General features: G+C 38.5%; 1 protein-coding gene across 1 annotated transcript in view; it reads right to left on the bottom strand.

The window, feature by feature from the left end:
• Positions 1-14,632, bottom strand: part of GLRA3 (glycine receptor, alpha 3) — a 66,327-nt gene extending 51,695 nt beyond the window's left edge. The window contains exons 1-2 of the mRNA XM_009882012.1: positions 14,509-14,632; positions 8,473-8,540 (exon numbers count right to left, since the gene is read on the bottom strand). Of these exons, the coding sequence (XP_009880314.1) occupies positions 8,473-8,540; positions 14,509-14,593 (153 nt within the window). The 5' untranslated portion in view covers positions 14,594-14,632. The remainder of the gene's footprint in view (positions 1-8,472; positions 8,541-14,508) is intronic.
• Positions 14,633-15,813: the final 1,181 nt, after the last annotated feature.

The raw sequence follows: 15,813 nt of genomic DNA, 5'->3' as shown, positions 1-15,813 counted from the left end.
GCTCTTCCACCAGCTTCTGCAAAGGTCATCAACTCCAGCAAAGGCAAATCAGCTGGCTGATTAAACCGATTTTTAAAAATTGCCATTTTTGCTAGTCCAAACCTAAACCAAACATAACAGTCAAAACTATTTTCTTCAGTGCAAAGGGTATTTGCTGCCCAAATTCCTGGAGTTTAATTCTGGAATGATCCAATCCAAACATTGTCTATTTTTTTTTTTTTTTCTGAATCATTTATAAATCATCAAAGGAATCAAAATGGAAAAATTGACATTTCCTTTACTTTTTCAGGCTCATAAAAGGAGTCCAAGAGGCTGGAGCTATTTCCTGAGGAAAAAACTCTCCAGTATAGATGCCAGGAAAGAATACAGGAATATTCTCATCTTATAACACAAAAAGAGAAGCTTAGGAAAAGATATAGAATAGTACAATGCTCATAAAGTTCCCAGAGGCCAGGAGATAAACGCAGTGAGATTATTCCTCCTCATTACTGATTTGTTGTGTAAGGATGACTTTCAGTGTTAGTGGGGAACCAGATTTCCCCAGATGTGGCAACTCAGCTATTGGTACCTGCTAACCATCATGTGTGGCATCATCTGTACTGGCCTCTTTATGCGTAGCGTCACTCAACCTCTCCATCTGCGGCACCGTCTATTACAGCCTATTGGAAAATCCCACACTTGTCATAGAATCATAGGATGGTTTGGGTTGGAAAGGACCTTGAAGATCATCGAGTTCCAACCCCCTGCCACGGGCAGAGACACCTCCCACCAGACCAGGTTGCCCAAGGCCACCTCCAGCCTGGCCTTGAACACCTCCAGGGATGGGCCCTCAACAACCTCTCTGGGCAACCTGTGCCAGTGCCTCACCACCCTCAGAGTGATAAAACTTCTTCCTAATGTTTAATCTAAACCTGCCCTCTTCCAGTTTACAGCCATTCCCCCTCATCCTGTCACTACATGCCCTAGTTGACTCTCAGGTTTTTGTGCACAGCTCTGGTTGGTCTCCTTCTTAACAGGCACCTGAAAACATCTCTTCTCCTCACCACCTGGTAGCGATACGCACACACCCTTGATCAGCTGTTCCAAGCAGTTGGTACCACGCTGCACCTTGTAACTCGGCGAGACAGATGGGAGGTGGCCGTGCTACCTTTGGCTAACATTTTCTTGTCCATCTCTGCTTCATCACACTGTTGTAATATCAGCCAACGTCGTACCTCATATCTTCCACCACACAGTATCTGAATTCCAAGGTTCCCTTCTAAAAAGTTATTCCAGACTACAAGTTTTAGAGCAGAGCTGCACAAAACAATGTTTTGCATTGCTGCTTATAAAACCAACTGTATAGTTTTGGGGTTTTTTTAATTTGAAAACAAATTATGCTCTTTGTTTGCTCATTCATACTCTGTAAGCATTGCAATGTGCTTTCTCAAGCACATTTCAGTTGCATCCTATAGAATTTTTGTACAATATGGAAAATAGGAGGGTGGTATGATGTTGTCTGCTTGGAATGCAGGTCCAGCAGAGGGATTTGCATGGATTAATCTGGTCATGTAACAAACTGGACAGCTGCAGAGTGCTAGAATATGAAACACCTCTGCCTACTCTGGAGTCCGTAACCCAGGGGCAGGGTGGCAGAGGCAAGTTTATGATAAAGTAAAGAATGTTATATAATCTGTTTTCCAAACTCTTCCAAGAACAGTCTGTTGACTTCTCTGTGCCTCGATAGAAGGGAATTAATTGTCAAATAGGATTTTTTTTTTTGTTGTAATTTTGAAACTGTAAACTGGTCTTTATAGCATGTTCGCTCATCTGAGATAAAAATTGTGTAATGTAGATATTTCTGCCCATCACTTCAGTATTAATACATCGCTATATGCATTACACAGAATTTTTCAATGTGTTCTCACCACAGGCAGGCATAGATTCATATTTGAGACGATCAACTAAATGATTCGTTTAGGAAAAATATTTGGTGAGACTCTTCAGCATCAAGCTTTGCAATGTATACAAGTGAACAGTCCTTTCAAGTAGTCTATTTAAAGACAACCTTGAAGAGGTAGAATAGAACATTAGCAGAAATGCTCACTTGACTAAAGATGAGGCTAAGGAAATATAAAGAGCTGTGACTTGTGGAAGGAGGGTAATTATGATGGCTTAAAAATGGGTTAATGTAGGTTAAAAGCACATTTTATTTATAAATGTATGGTAATCTCATTAGTGTTGGGAGCACAGAAAGATCTGTCACCTGCTTCCTAACAACGTTGAGGATAACACAGTTCTTTTCAGACTGAGTCAAGAAATACCCATCAGCAAAAATGTGGCATGAACAAATAACAGACATACGCTTTTTAATGTGCTAACTGTCCGCGCTGTTGTCATTTGTCATTAGGTCTCTCAGTGAGCGCCCCTTTCAATGCACTTTTAGCACATGCATTATGCTAAGCATATTAATACATTCTTAGTAAATATTGCTGTAAATCTGCATTAAGATCAAAGCGTTGTTCCTGACCTTTAAAACTCAGAAAACCTTGAGGAAGTTGGTCAGTCATATTTACTAGACTAAAAGGAGGTTTTTTGGGATTGCCCGCTATCTGCCCTATAGCCTAACTGTTCTGTTGCCTTCGCTTCAGGTACTCAGTATTTTGTCTCTGAACATTTGCAGCTGAAAATGTCGTCATTAGTGTTATTCTCACCGTGTAAGACTGAATAATCTCTTCTTTTTTGTCGTTGGTAACTGCCAACACTATATACGACACTGCTCTTAACAATGGGGAAATCTCTCAGCACGAGGAGGCACAGTGCAAATAGGAGCTGAGCACAGCTCGGGCTACAGAGACACGCTCTGTAAGGAACCTTTGAGGATGTTGTGATAAAACCTGAAATTTAAATTCCAGTGAACCAATAAGAAAATTGTTAGGTTTCCTGTAGGATATGGTTCCAATATTGCCAATATACATTTAACTTTACATGACCAACTGATCCAATTGATTTCTTAGATTTTTAAGGTTAACTGTGCTTACGTACGTTGTTATTTATCTTAAATAAAAAATTTCAGATGACAGTTTATGTTAGTTATGTTATGTTAATTTTGTGTAATGAAATAGTAATTTTATTCTGGACTTCCACTTTTTTTTTTTTTAATCATCTCCTGCTATTATTTAAGATTTCTAAATCCTTAGGTGAAAAAAAAAGAATAGTAGCAACGTGTAAGAAATGAAAGACTGGACCAAGGTTTTCCTTATATGTGTGAAGCAATAAGAGTTTTACTTGGCTAGAGGATGAGTGTGAAATTCTCACTTTGTGAATCTTGTCGTGACATGTACAGATTTGGTACTACTATTCCTCTCAATTACATAGAAATATTGGCAAGGCTGGACCCTAAGTGGTGCTGATAATGGAAGTTTGTTTAAGAGAGTTTTAAATTATGTGGTTTACTTTTTTTCTGCCTCCTCAGAGCATACACGACAAATTAATTCCTCATATGATCACTTCAAATTACCTAGGCTCAACTAGATGCACAGCTTCATAGCAAGAGGTGGCATGCTTCTTCCCCACTATGAAGGTGCTGATTTGTCTTTTGAGACAAAGAAAAGGAATATGAAATAGCTGTAACCCATACTTTAAAGAAGTTGAAAGAAACGTACAAAATAAGAAAAGAGAACAAAAGGACCAATCTACAGAGTTAACAAGCTGTAAGCCAAATTAAGCTACTTTATTTTGGTTTAGCAGTGGATGAGTTTAAGAGAATCTGCTTGCCTGAAAGCAGATTCCTGCTGCACACTATAAGTTCCCACTTCCCACCGACCAACTTCTCTTCCTTATGGAGAACTACAAAGCCCGGTATGAAGCTGGCTCCAGGCTATTTTGCAGCCGATCTTGGCTTTTTTTTTAACCCATTGCTTTTCTGTGACTCTTTATTGTGTTATACATAACCGAGGCAGCAGAGGGAGCTCAAAGATTTTGCTCATCGATGAGAAACCTAGAGAACCAGAGAGGCAAGGGGAGAGAGAGACTGACGGGGCCAGGACCAACTACAAAGACAGGGAAGGACGTGGCTTGATGAACTTGGGCTTCTTTAAAGCTAATAGATTATATGCGTATCCCGTTATTCAGCTGGTAGTTTTAAATACCAGCGGGAATTCAAGGTACCACTTAGTGGCCAGGTTTTATTTTGCACTTGTGGCTTACTGAAGCTCTTTTGTTTATGGTTTGGAAAAAAGTATTTATCTAGAATATCAAAATCCTTTCTGAGTCTAATAAGTTGTTCTAGTAAAGCGTTCTCTGTGTAAAGATTTAGAATAAATATTAAGACATGGGTACCTGAATTTTAAGGACTATAGTAAATAAAATTGGTAAAACAGCGGCAATTGGTAAAATACTGAGTTGCAGTGAATAGACTTTTGTTCAACAATGCAGAAATTCAGTTTGTAAAATAATGCAAAATGGTTTCCATTGTAATTTTAAGATAGAAAGATTTTAAAGTTTTTCAGATGGTGTTCATCTTCAGTGTTGGGGAGAATTAAAGCTAGTAAAAATACACAATTGAAAGTCCTATTTACAAAAAAACATTTTTCTTCTGTAAAGGAAGATTTGAGTTTCTGAGAGGTCAACAGCTGCTGACCATAAGCAAGTGCTGTGAGTCTTTCAAGAATGCTCTCCTGGAAACACAAAAACAGTTAATCCCCTTTAAAGATAAAAGGAAGAGAGCCGAGCAAGTGAGCCCTTTGGCTTAACTGTGAGCTTCTGAGTCTGCTCAAAACCAAGAGAAATGCAGCAGAGATGGAAAAGGGGATGACTACCTATTGAGATCTACAAGGGCACTGCCAGGATGTGCAGAGATGCAGCTAGAAAACCGAAAGCTCAGCTTGAATTACAATTGGCCAGAGATGTCAAAAACTACAAGAAAGGGTTCTTCAGGTGCATAAGCAACAAGCAGAAACAGAAGGAAAATTTTGGCCTGCTGTTAAACAGGAGAGGTGAATTAGTCACCAGCAGAGCTGAAAAGGCAGAGGTTCTCAGCACTTTCTTCGCCTGTCTTTACCAGCACTGCTGGGCCTAAGGCCTTGGGAACAACAATCCAGGTTGATGCAAACACAGACCCACCATCAGTGAAGGAAGAGTTGGTAGGTGAACTATTACAGCCAGCTTGACCCCTGCAAATCAATGGGCCCTGATGCTATCCACCTGAGTGTGTTAGGAGAGCTGGTTTACAACATTGTGAGGCGGCTCTCCATCATCTTTGAGAAGTCGTGGAGATTGGTGGACATCCCAGAAGACTGGAAGAAGGCTAATGTTACCCCCATCTACAAGGGCTTAAAGAAGGATCCAGGAAATTATAGGCCCGTCAGTCTTACTTCAGTCCCTGGGAAAGTTATGGAACAAGTCCTCCCGGGGGCTATCACAAGTCAAATGCAGCACATGATTGGGAACAGCCAGCATGGGTTCAGCAAGGGCAAATTGTGCTTGACAGGCCTGGTCGCCTTCTATGACAATGTAGCCTGCTCGGTTGATGGGGGATGAGCAGTGGATATTGTCTACCTGGATTTCTCCAAGCTTTCAACATGGTTCCCCACAGTCTTCTCCTAGAGAAACTGGTGTGTTATGGTCTAGCCAAGTGGTCTGTGTGGTGGGTGGAAACTGGCTGACAGGCTGCACGCAGAGGGTGGTGGTCAATAGCTCCTTCTCAAACTGACAACCTGTCACAAGTGGGGTCCCCCAGGGACTGATATTGAGCCCAAAGCTGTTTAGTATCTTCATAAGTGATCTGGATGATGGCATCAAGTGTACCCTGATGAAGTTTGCTGATCACACCAAACTGAGTGGTGAAGTGGACAGTTGGGAAGGGAGAGCCATCCCGCAGGAGGACATGGATAGGCTGGAAGAGTGGGCTAACAAGAACCTTATGAAGTTCAAGGAGGAAAAGTGTAAGGAAAACATAATCCAGGAGTGCAGCACAGAGGATCTACCCTGATGGGGAACAGTTCTGTGGAAAGAGACCTGAGGGTCGTCATGGACAACAAGCTTGATATGAGTGAACAGTGTGCTGCAGAAGCAAAGAAAGCCAAGAGGATGGTGGGCTGCATCAACAAGGGCATCACCAGCAGAGACAAAGAAGTCATTATCCCACTCTGCTCAGTGCTGGTGAGTGCGATTCCACACCTGGAATCCTGTGTGAAGTTTTGATCCCCACTATACAAGAAAGATGTGGACAGGCTGGAGAGGGTTCAGAGAAGGGCCACTAAGATGATCAACGGACTGGGAAGCCTGCCGTATGAGGAAAGGCTGAGAGAATTTGGTTTGCTCAGTGTTGAGAAAAGAAGGCTTCGGGGGACCTTATCACCATGTTCCAGTATTTCAAGGGTGGCTACAAGGAAGATGGAGACTCTAATTTTACAAGGACTTACATGAAAAGGATGAGGGGTAATGGGTACAAGTTAGTCCTGGGGCGATTGATTGGACATAGAAGGACAGTTTTTCACAGTGAAAACAATCAGCCCTTGGAACGATCTCCCCAGGGAAGTGGTGGATTGCCATCATTGGACACTTTTAAGATTCATCTGGACAGGATGCTGGGCCATCTTGTCTAGACCTGGCTTGTGCCAAGAAAGGTTGGATCAGATTATCCTTGAGGTCCCTTCCAACCTGGGATTCTATGATTCTATGATAGAATGAAAAATCCCCGTGGTTCTGACCAGGTTTGGTGTTTTCTATGACATACTGCCCTGGAGCTGTTTGTTACGGATCAGGTTGTAGTCTCTCTCGACTGTTTTAATTGGCTTTCAAGGCACCCCAGAACAGAATGTAATTTCATTATAAGACAAAAGTATTGCACTAATTTACTAAGTTGTACTGAAAGGAAACGATTATAATCCTCATTTTTTGGAGAGAAAACACACTTGAGATGTGAACTCAGGCATCCTCTTCCCAAATTTAGGACAATTTCTTTAAGTGGTAGCAACTTCAGTTTTCCAAATATCCTTTTTATAGTGATCTAACTTCTGGATCTTTGCACTTTACTGACCCTGTGGTCTGTCTCCTGCTTTGCACCATTTTAACCCATACGGCTATTAAAAAGTAGCTGTGGAGCACTATTCTAATCATGTGGGCATCGCTTAATCCTCTGATTGAACCTGAATAAATCTCCTTGGATGCCATGTCAATCTGTTTGGGATTTGCAATCTGGCAAGGCACCCAAATACAAATTAAAGTGATTTTCTACCTGAAAAAAATCATCTGCCTTTCTCAGTAACATCTATCGCTATGTTCCAAGGCGAGTGAAGATCAGGCAGCTGTGAACATCACTTTGGAGGCAAGGGGCATAAATATTTGCCTTTATGTTATTGATTTCCTAACTATAGGTCCTTGGCTACATTCAAAGGTTTCATTTTCGCTCTTACTGGTAATTCAGAAGGATGGCTTTTACTTAGTATTATTCCTTTATCTTCTTTTCTTTTTTTTTCTTGCTATACCAATTATTTTTTTCTGTGTTCTGTCATTCCAAGTATGTACCCTGACCCCTGAAATTGTTGGGATTTCAAAGTATTTACTATATTTGGATCTTACAAACTCCCACAGATCTTCTTTCATCTCTCTATATTTTAACTTTGTCTCTCCCCAAATTACTATGTAACTGTTTTCAAAGGCGTTTATTTGCCTTTCTTCAAAATATGTGAGGCACTTTTATGCAGAAAGAACGTCTAGATCTCCTCTCCCACCAAATTTTAATAAGTAAATCTGCGCTCCAAGTTATTAGCAGATATGTTTCACCTGTTAAATAAGATTATCCAAGTTATTGTTATTGGTTCACAGTTCAGTATTTAGTTTTACCTAAATTTTCCAAAATTTAGTTTTGACCTTCCTTTCTCCCTATTTCCTTAAAATCTTCAGTCTTTTTGGAGTCTTCTTTAATAGAAAAATTATAAGTGTATGTGCAAAAAGTGTGCAATCCACTTATATTTCCCCACTCTTAGAATCCATAATGAAATTTTATATGCTAGATCACTGTTTTAGTTATTCTATTGTCTCTGTGCAATAGCTCTATGGATGACAGACTTTTAAATAAACCATACATCTCCATATGACCTGTATATAATGAAATTATAAAGTGTTATTAACAAATCAACATAGTGAATTGACATTTTTGAGGTTAGAAAGGTGCAACACTATAGAAACTAATACCCATCTAGTTGAAAATAATGAGTTCACTATATCTGTGAAATAAAACTTATGGAAAAATAATAAAAAAAAAACCCAAACCAACACTTGGCTTTGCTTTAACTTGTGTGTTTGAAGGTATAATGGTGGATTTTCTGTTAGAAAAAAATCAGTTGCCAAATTAAATGTTCACACTGTCTGTTCTCAGAAGCGGATTTCCTTCTTCATTTAGTTCCAGGTGAAGAGAAGCCCCAGCTAATGTGTCATTGAACACATTTAACTTAAACTTTAAATATTGTTTGAGGTAAAATATCTTACCATGGTTGTCTCTGCAATGGATCCAAAGCTGTTTATAAATATGTTGCATGTGACATTAACTGGAGGGCCTGCAAAAGAGAAAAAACACCAGTCCCTGTTCCAGAATCAGTGCTTATTAAATGACTGTAAAATATAAACCATTAGGAAACAATGTTTCTTGACTTAGGAGGAAATAATGCTACATTCTCAACGTAATACAAAATTAAATCAAATCATTTCTAATAATTTTCCTTTTGATTTTTCTCAAAGGTACACTACTTGACTGGCGAGTTATAGCAATTAAAAAAAAGAGAAAGTTAATTATAAACTTGCACAGATGATTCCATACAAAAAAAAAAATCAGCATCCTACTTGAAATACATATTAAATATAATTTTTATGTGCATTTCGGTGAGCAATGTATGCCACTTCTTACAGCAATTAGGGGAAAAAGTGACCTTCTTCACTCAAGGCAGCTCCTACCTTTAATGTTATCTGTCATCAATGGTAACAGAAATACATTATTGCTGCTCTTATCTCTACTGCTTACAGGAACAAATGTGGATAAGAAAGAATGACTTAGATTCTATTCTCATTTCTCTTAAATCCACAAAATGGTTAAGAATCCATTTAAACTGAACTTTCTGTTACCATGGGTCTTCAGTCAACTGTTGTTCTGTCTTATCTTGCATTTGTGAAGCATCAGTAATGGCAGAACTTTCATTATGATAACAGAACAATGAATCGTCTCTTCATGGAAAAGATTTTAAATTATTTCTCTGAAAGTCTCTGTAAAAATGGTACGATGGTAGAGCATGTTAATTTCCCCATTATTTCTTATCAATTCCCGTCTGTGTACAGCAGAAACGAGTTTTTTCCGCCACAAGGTTTTTCGGTCACCCTCCTGCACCCCGGTATTCTTATATCAATAATCCAGGTTGAACCTGGTTTCTTTTTGCAGGTGTAAGCAGTCACTAATAATAAAGCTCTAGATCTGGAATTTGAGGACTGGTCTTACAAACCCTTACGTAATATTTCTTTTTTAGGGTCGCTGAGGTGACAAGCTGCTGTGCCATGGCTGATGGTTTACAACTGACAAAATTTAATATGACCAATGAACTTGACATTAAAAATTTGAAGAGTCAGAACACCCATAAAAAATTCTGCCAACAGGAGACGACTTGGAACATCCAGCTTGCTTTCCTCAAGGCAATAGTTGTTTTGAAGTACTGCATGGCAATTGCAACAAAACATCACCACGTGTGCTTCAGTCATTGTAATACACAGGACTACACCTGTGGAGCGGAATTCTCAGGTAAGGAGGTATCACTCTGTAGTCACTTTGACACTATTTTCACTTTGATACTTGGTTAATTATTTAAAGCTGTTAAGCTTATGCAATACCTCTTAGAATTCAGTAAAAACTTGACGTTGACAACTCCTGAGAAGGATCAAGGAAAAAAGAAAATATCAGGGAGACAAATAAAGGCAGCGTCACTAAAAACTACCAGGGAGAAAATTACACTTCCTGGCTATGTTAGATAATACCTTTGCAAGGTAGCTTTCCTTTCAAACACTTTCATGTTGTAATATTTGCCATCATTTCAAATTTGTTATGATATTATCTTGTTTAAAATAGTACTATGCTTTAAAGTATAAGCTGGTTGTATCAACAAACCTAGTTGCTTTGATAAAGAAAAAGCCCTAAATCACTGTAACGCTGATGCTGAATTTCAAAAGCAGCATTAGAAAAATAGTTAACAGCTAGTTAAAGAGAACATAAAAGAAGCTAAAAGCATCTTGCCAGTGGTTTAAACATTACTTCAAGATACTGTGCTGAGAGTAAAAATGAACGTCCCAAAATGTGGTCAAAAAGAAGCACAAATGAAGCTGTTAAAACTGGAAGTCATATTCAGCCACAGGAACTTGGGCAAGTTGAACATAGATTAAAGACAGGGGGGGAAATAGAGCTGAAACTCACTAGAGACAGAAAAGCGAACAATGATAACTATCTGCAAGGCATTAAAAATAGACTCCTGCCAAGATCTGGAAGGTGAAGTCAGGAGAAGATGATTAAGATATAAAAGTATCCATGAAAGTGAAGAAGGTCAGAGCAGAAAACCTAAATGAAGTCTTTGTAGCAGCGTTTGTCTCTGATTGCTCACTGTGTCAAACACCGGAGCCATTCTGATGGAAGATTTGTACGACGACTGTAGAAGACGTTTCAGACTAAGTGAACAGGACCAAACTGACAGGCTGAGGTGATACCAAGCCAGACGTCATAAAAATCGTTGCAAAATCGTGGAAATATGAATCACTGTGAGTCAGCTATCACCTGTGTCAGGTTTTTTTAATCAGTGTAAATGTGTACCATGTCCAGCAAGTATAACTTGAATCAAAAAAGAAAAACAGACTCCATGTATGATGGTAGATGACGATGACAATGAACTTTGTCCCTGTAAGCCTTATCTCTGTACTAACAAAGCTGGTAGAAGTTATGAGAACTGTTATGAGTAAGAGATGTGGATTAATATTATTTTTGCTGAAATAACAACTCTTAGATCTACTGAAGCTCTCTGAAAGAGCTGATGAGCATGTGGACAAAACAATCTAATTAACTTAAGTAAATACTAATTTTAATTGTAAAATATAATTAAATTAATTAAAATAGTTTATTTGGAGTTTGAAAAACTTTTCAACCTGATCTTTCATCAAAGACTTTTTAAGGATGTTAGTTTTGATGAAGGGAGAGAAAGTCCTCTTATAGGTCTTTTGCTTTAAGTTGTTTAATGTTAGGAATAAATAACTGTTTTTTAAAGTGCAAGGTGATTGCTGGTGAGTTCCCCCATTGACCTTCACTGAATCTATATAGTTCAATATTAGTGACCTAGAAAAGAAGATATAGCAGTATAATTTTGCTTCTGGGTTAAGATTTTTCAGCGTGGTTGTATATAAAGCTGATTGCAAGGAGGTGCAGAACTAATCACAAAATACCGAGCTATCAATCAATAAAATGTTTGATGAAATTCAGTGTCTGTCAAATGCCAAATAATCCTTACAATGCATTCTTATTGATAGGCTCCAAATCAATGATTTCCACCCAGGAAAGAAAGGCTAGGTTAATTATGGATGGTTCTCTGGAAGCATGCTTAAGAAGATACTAAACATAATGATTGCTGAATTTGATTTGGCACTACCAGGGCAGGGAACACTTTATACTTTCCTATGTAAATCCCAAAATTTCTGTCTTAATAGATTGTTATCAGTGGTGCAATCTGGGCTGTATAGATTAAAAAATATAACACCTCTTCTATATCAGGTTAATTCTGAGCATCTTGAGGCCATGAAAATTTTTACACATGGATTACATAATTGTGTCCGAAATGGAAAGACAGTGAAGTATTTCCCATATTTGCAGGAACAGATACAGTCTGGGATGTAGAACAGCTGAGTAAGAGAAGCACCTTGCTACAGGTTTGATGTACTGCAAATAAGAATATTTTGCAACCAGAATAAAGATTTTACAAGAGACCCTAATTTTCTGTTTTATTCCATAGCTAAATAAATACCAACAGTCTTCTCTATTATTTCTGTTGACCAAGAACACATATGCGGAATTCCTTATCCAAAAGCAGAACACTCATAAAAAATACATTAATTATGTGTGATTGACCAAGATTAATTATGGCTAAAAGATGGTAGTTAGAAGTCTTGTCTACATAGGAATTTTATTGAAAGAATGAATGATTTAAAAAGATGGTCTGAGTTGTCTTATTAGTACTTAATCTGCTTCTTTAAAACTGTTGCCAGATTAAAAAGCCCCAGCACTTGTTCTAGGACTAATAAAGTCAGCCAGAAAGTGGCAAAATCACTTAAGGAGATACTTATTCTTAGTGATAGATGTGAATCGTTCTGGGCAGATTTGTTCAAACTGCATAGCTGTCTGGAAGATTTAGAATGTGCACTTTTTGAAAAAGAACAATGTCAAATTAGGTTTGTCTCTTTAAATTTCAATAGTTACAAAACAAGGTTCTAAGTCTTTTGAATTATACTTTCAAGAAGTCCTGTATTGAATTCATAATCTCTGAACCATCTGCCTGTTCTCCAACGTAGCCCCTCAGAAGACTGTGATTGCATGGTGTCCATGACAAGCTCCAGAATCCAATCCCCAAATCAACTGCTAAGCTGTAAGCTCCTCATTTTTAACCACTTGTTTGTAGGACTTCAGGAGATCCAAAGAAGAAAGGAGAAAAACTGCAGTGCTTACACTTTGCCTGAGGTCTTCCTTTGCCAGCACAGCTTTACCTTAGGTTGAACCTGCAGTTCGCGTGCTAAAGAGTATGCTGCCGCAAGAAGTCAAGGTAACTTTAATGAGCAAAAATAATTTAAGAATTACCATTCATGTAAGAAATAATTTTAGAAATGCAGGGGTTTGCATTACTCTGCAAATACTGTTTGATACATTAACCCTTCAGGAAGCCAGGTGCTGCAACCTTCCTCAAAATCGCTCCGGCAAGGAAAGTCCAAGGAACTTATTCTGTTTGGTGATCGGGGATATTGATCACTGTTGTAAATCCTTTAGCAACGTGTTTGGATTTCCAGTGCATGTTCATCATTTTCTGAGAAACACCAGCACCACAAACTTATTAAAAGCCAAGCATTTCCAGCTGCAGTAAATCCTGGCTAAGAAGTTTATATATACCGCACCAACTCTTTATGGCTCCCTGACAAGGAAGTAATTTGGCAAACTACTTACTTGGTCCTTGTGAATCAACCTGGGCAAATTCTGGCAAAGCCAGCAAATAGCAATGGCTTTAGGATCATAACCACTTAAGTTTCTGGGACTTGGAGATGTCAAAAAATAATAAAATTTAGTGCCGAATAAGAATTATGATGGAAAGGCAATGACAGATGACTTAGAATAAGGTGACCTGTCTGCTTGAAGGAAAATTTTGTTGCAAACGTGGAGAAAACCCCACCTTATAGGGAAACATTAGAGCTAAGACAATCTCTTGGACTCAAGAAGATAGGCATAGGAGGAGAGGAGGCAGCTAAGGTGAAGTAAGAATGATGTCACTTTTAATCACGATAGGTTTATTCTTTAAAAAATATATTTATATTCTGGAGACATTAAAGACTGATAACTTGATTTAAAGACTCAGAAACAGTTAAAAATAATTCTACTATATTATTGGAACTCTGCATTCTAAAAATAAGGATAGTTAAATTTACCAGACTGTAAAAGTTAGAATGTGTGGTATTTGTCTGTACAATAGTTTCTATATTTGTATAATAATATAGGTTGTATAATATTTCATTAATTTCTCTACTTTAGCATGCCCAAGTCTGGGTAACACGGTTTGTGCTGAGACTGTCAGAAGATATAATCATTGCATTTGCAAACTTTGGGCTTCCAATCTTCTTTCAATCTCCTTTGTGATAAGTGTATAAAAGGCACACTCCAACAGACAATTCCCGGCGCTGAGAACCTGCAGTTTCAGTGGAGAACTGAGAGCAAGGAAAGGAACAAGAGGAAAGATGGTCCTTTTTGCCACTTCAAAGCACAAGTGGGGCACAGGAGTGAGGAATCTGATTTGGTAACTAAGATAAACTCTCTTGAGTTTGTCTCTGATGGTCAGATCACTAACACGTTCTTCCTTATAGTCAGGATTAGGCAGATATGAGGATTTGGACTCTTTCACAGAACTTGCTTTCTGGAGTGCTTCAGGCTATGGTTGTCCAAGGTGGGAATTTGAATCTATTAAGAAGCTTTTCAGAAAAGAAGGAAAAAAAAAAAACACAACAAAAAACCTCCAACCAACCCCTTTTAGACCATTCAAATCTAGTGGCAAGCTACATTTTCCAAAGGTCTGCCTTTGGGCAGCTGTGACAGTGACAGGAGTAGAGCATATTGCTACTGAAACAGTCTGCCATAGCAAAGAAAAGCAAAAGAAGGCATTTCTTTTTGTTCAGTGAGTGTACTGCTTCGTTTTCATGTTTGTTCCAGAAACTGCATTTGTCTGAGAAGAAATACTGAAAGTTTAGGTTTGAAATTACCTTTGAAATTTGGTCTGATCCTCGCATCGTAGCCTGACATCCTACCCATTAGCTTATCCAGGAAATCAGATGGCGACATTGGCATGCTACGAGATCTTGCACTGTCTGTCTCCTTTGTGGCTACCAAGCTAACAGCAAGGAAAAAAAAACACAGAAAAAAAACCAAACCAAAACAAACCAAAAAAAAAAAAAAAGGAAAAAACAGAACAAAACATTTTGTTAGAGATATTGTTAGGGAAACTTTAATTTTACACAGTGAATCACTCAGTTCGTTCTTGTATGAACAGGGAAATAGGAAAGCTGAGATTACCTTTCATGCCAGTTTATGCTTCAAAAATAGTAGTAGCAAAGACATAGAAACAGCGAGTTCTTTTTATATCTGTCATTTTATATGCAAATTTTATTTTGCTAAGCTGCATGGTTACAGGCTGCTGTTACCTCTTCCTTAGGACTTCTGGAGATTAGTAACACTACCAGTCAACAGTAAACAACCCATTATCACAGAGGTAAATAATGTCATTGGCACAAATAGTTGGGAATGTGGAAGGTCTTAATTTGGACTCTACTCTAAAATTGGTCTGTTTAACTGGGTGTGGGGTAACAGAAGCCTGGATCAGAAAAAAAAAGGTAGTGAGGCTCTTTCATAGAATAGTACTACTACCAGCAATTTTTGTTCATCCAATGTTTTATGATGATATTTAAACACAGTCCAACATATCAAACAATCTCTTGGCAAATGGTATTCTTTAACATTGTCTTAGAGGTTTGCTTTCTGTAAAACAAAAGTGACTGCTGTGGTGGTAAAAAAACCCCACAATTTACTGAAGGAACTATCTCAGGGCAAAATTTTCATCTCAGAGCCACATGGCAAATGTCATCTCCTATAGCCTCCTCTCCATGGCTATGCAGAACTCCCACTGACATTCTAAAGCGTGCTCTGCACATGCCAAGGGAGAAGAGTATCGGCACCGCGATCAGCCATGTGGGCCTGGAGAAAAGGTCTTTATCATTGTGGAACTCTTACTCCAGTGCTGGCCAACACATTGAAAAAAACCCACGGTAAATATATCTCAATAAAATGATGAGTAATATTGTGATACACAGTGGAACTGAAACCACTGTGGCTTTTGCAGTCTCAAAAAAGCTAAAGAGCTTTTCCAGTCTGTGCTGACTTCTAGTCAAAAATCTTTTGTGGAAGGATGTGAACCTCTTTTATTTGCTTACTTCGTCTCCTGTTAATGCCAATTCACTCTTTCAGAAGTGTTTAAACATGCCTTTGTTTAGAAGTAAACACAGGGAATCATG

Source organism: Charadrius vociferus, unplaced genomic scaffold, assembly GCF_000708025.1.
Source record: "Charadrius vociferus isolate BGI_N301 unplaced genomic scaffold, ASM70802v2 scaffold141, whole genome shotgun sequence".
NCBI classification, from domain to species: domain Eukaryota; kingdom Metazoa; phylum Chordata; class Aves; order Charadriiformes; family Charadriidae; genus Charadrius; species Charadrius vociferus.
The sequence above is the reverse complement of the archived record's forward strand: the minus strand, read 5'-3'. Positions and strand labels throughout refer to the sequence as shown.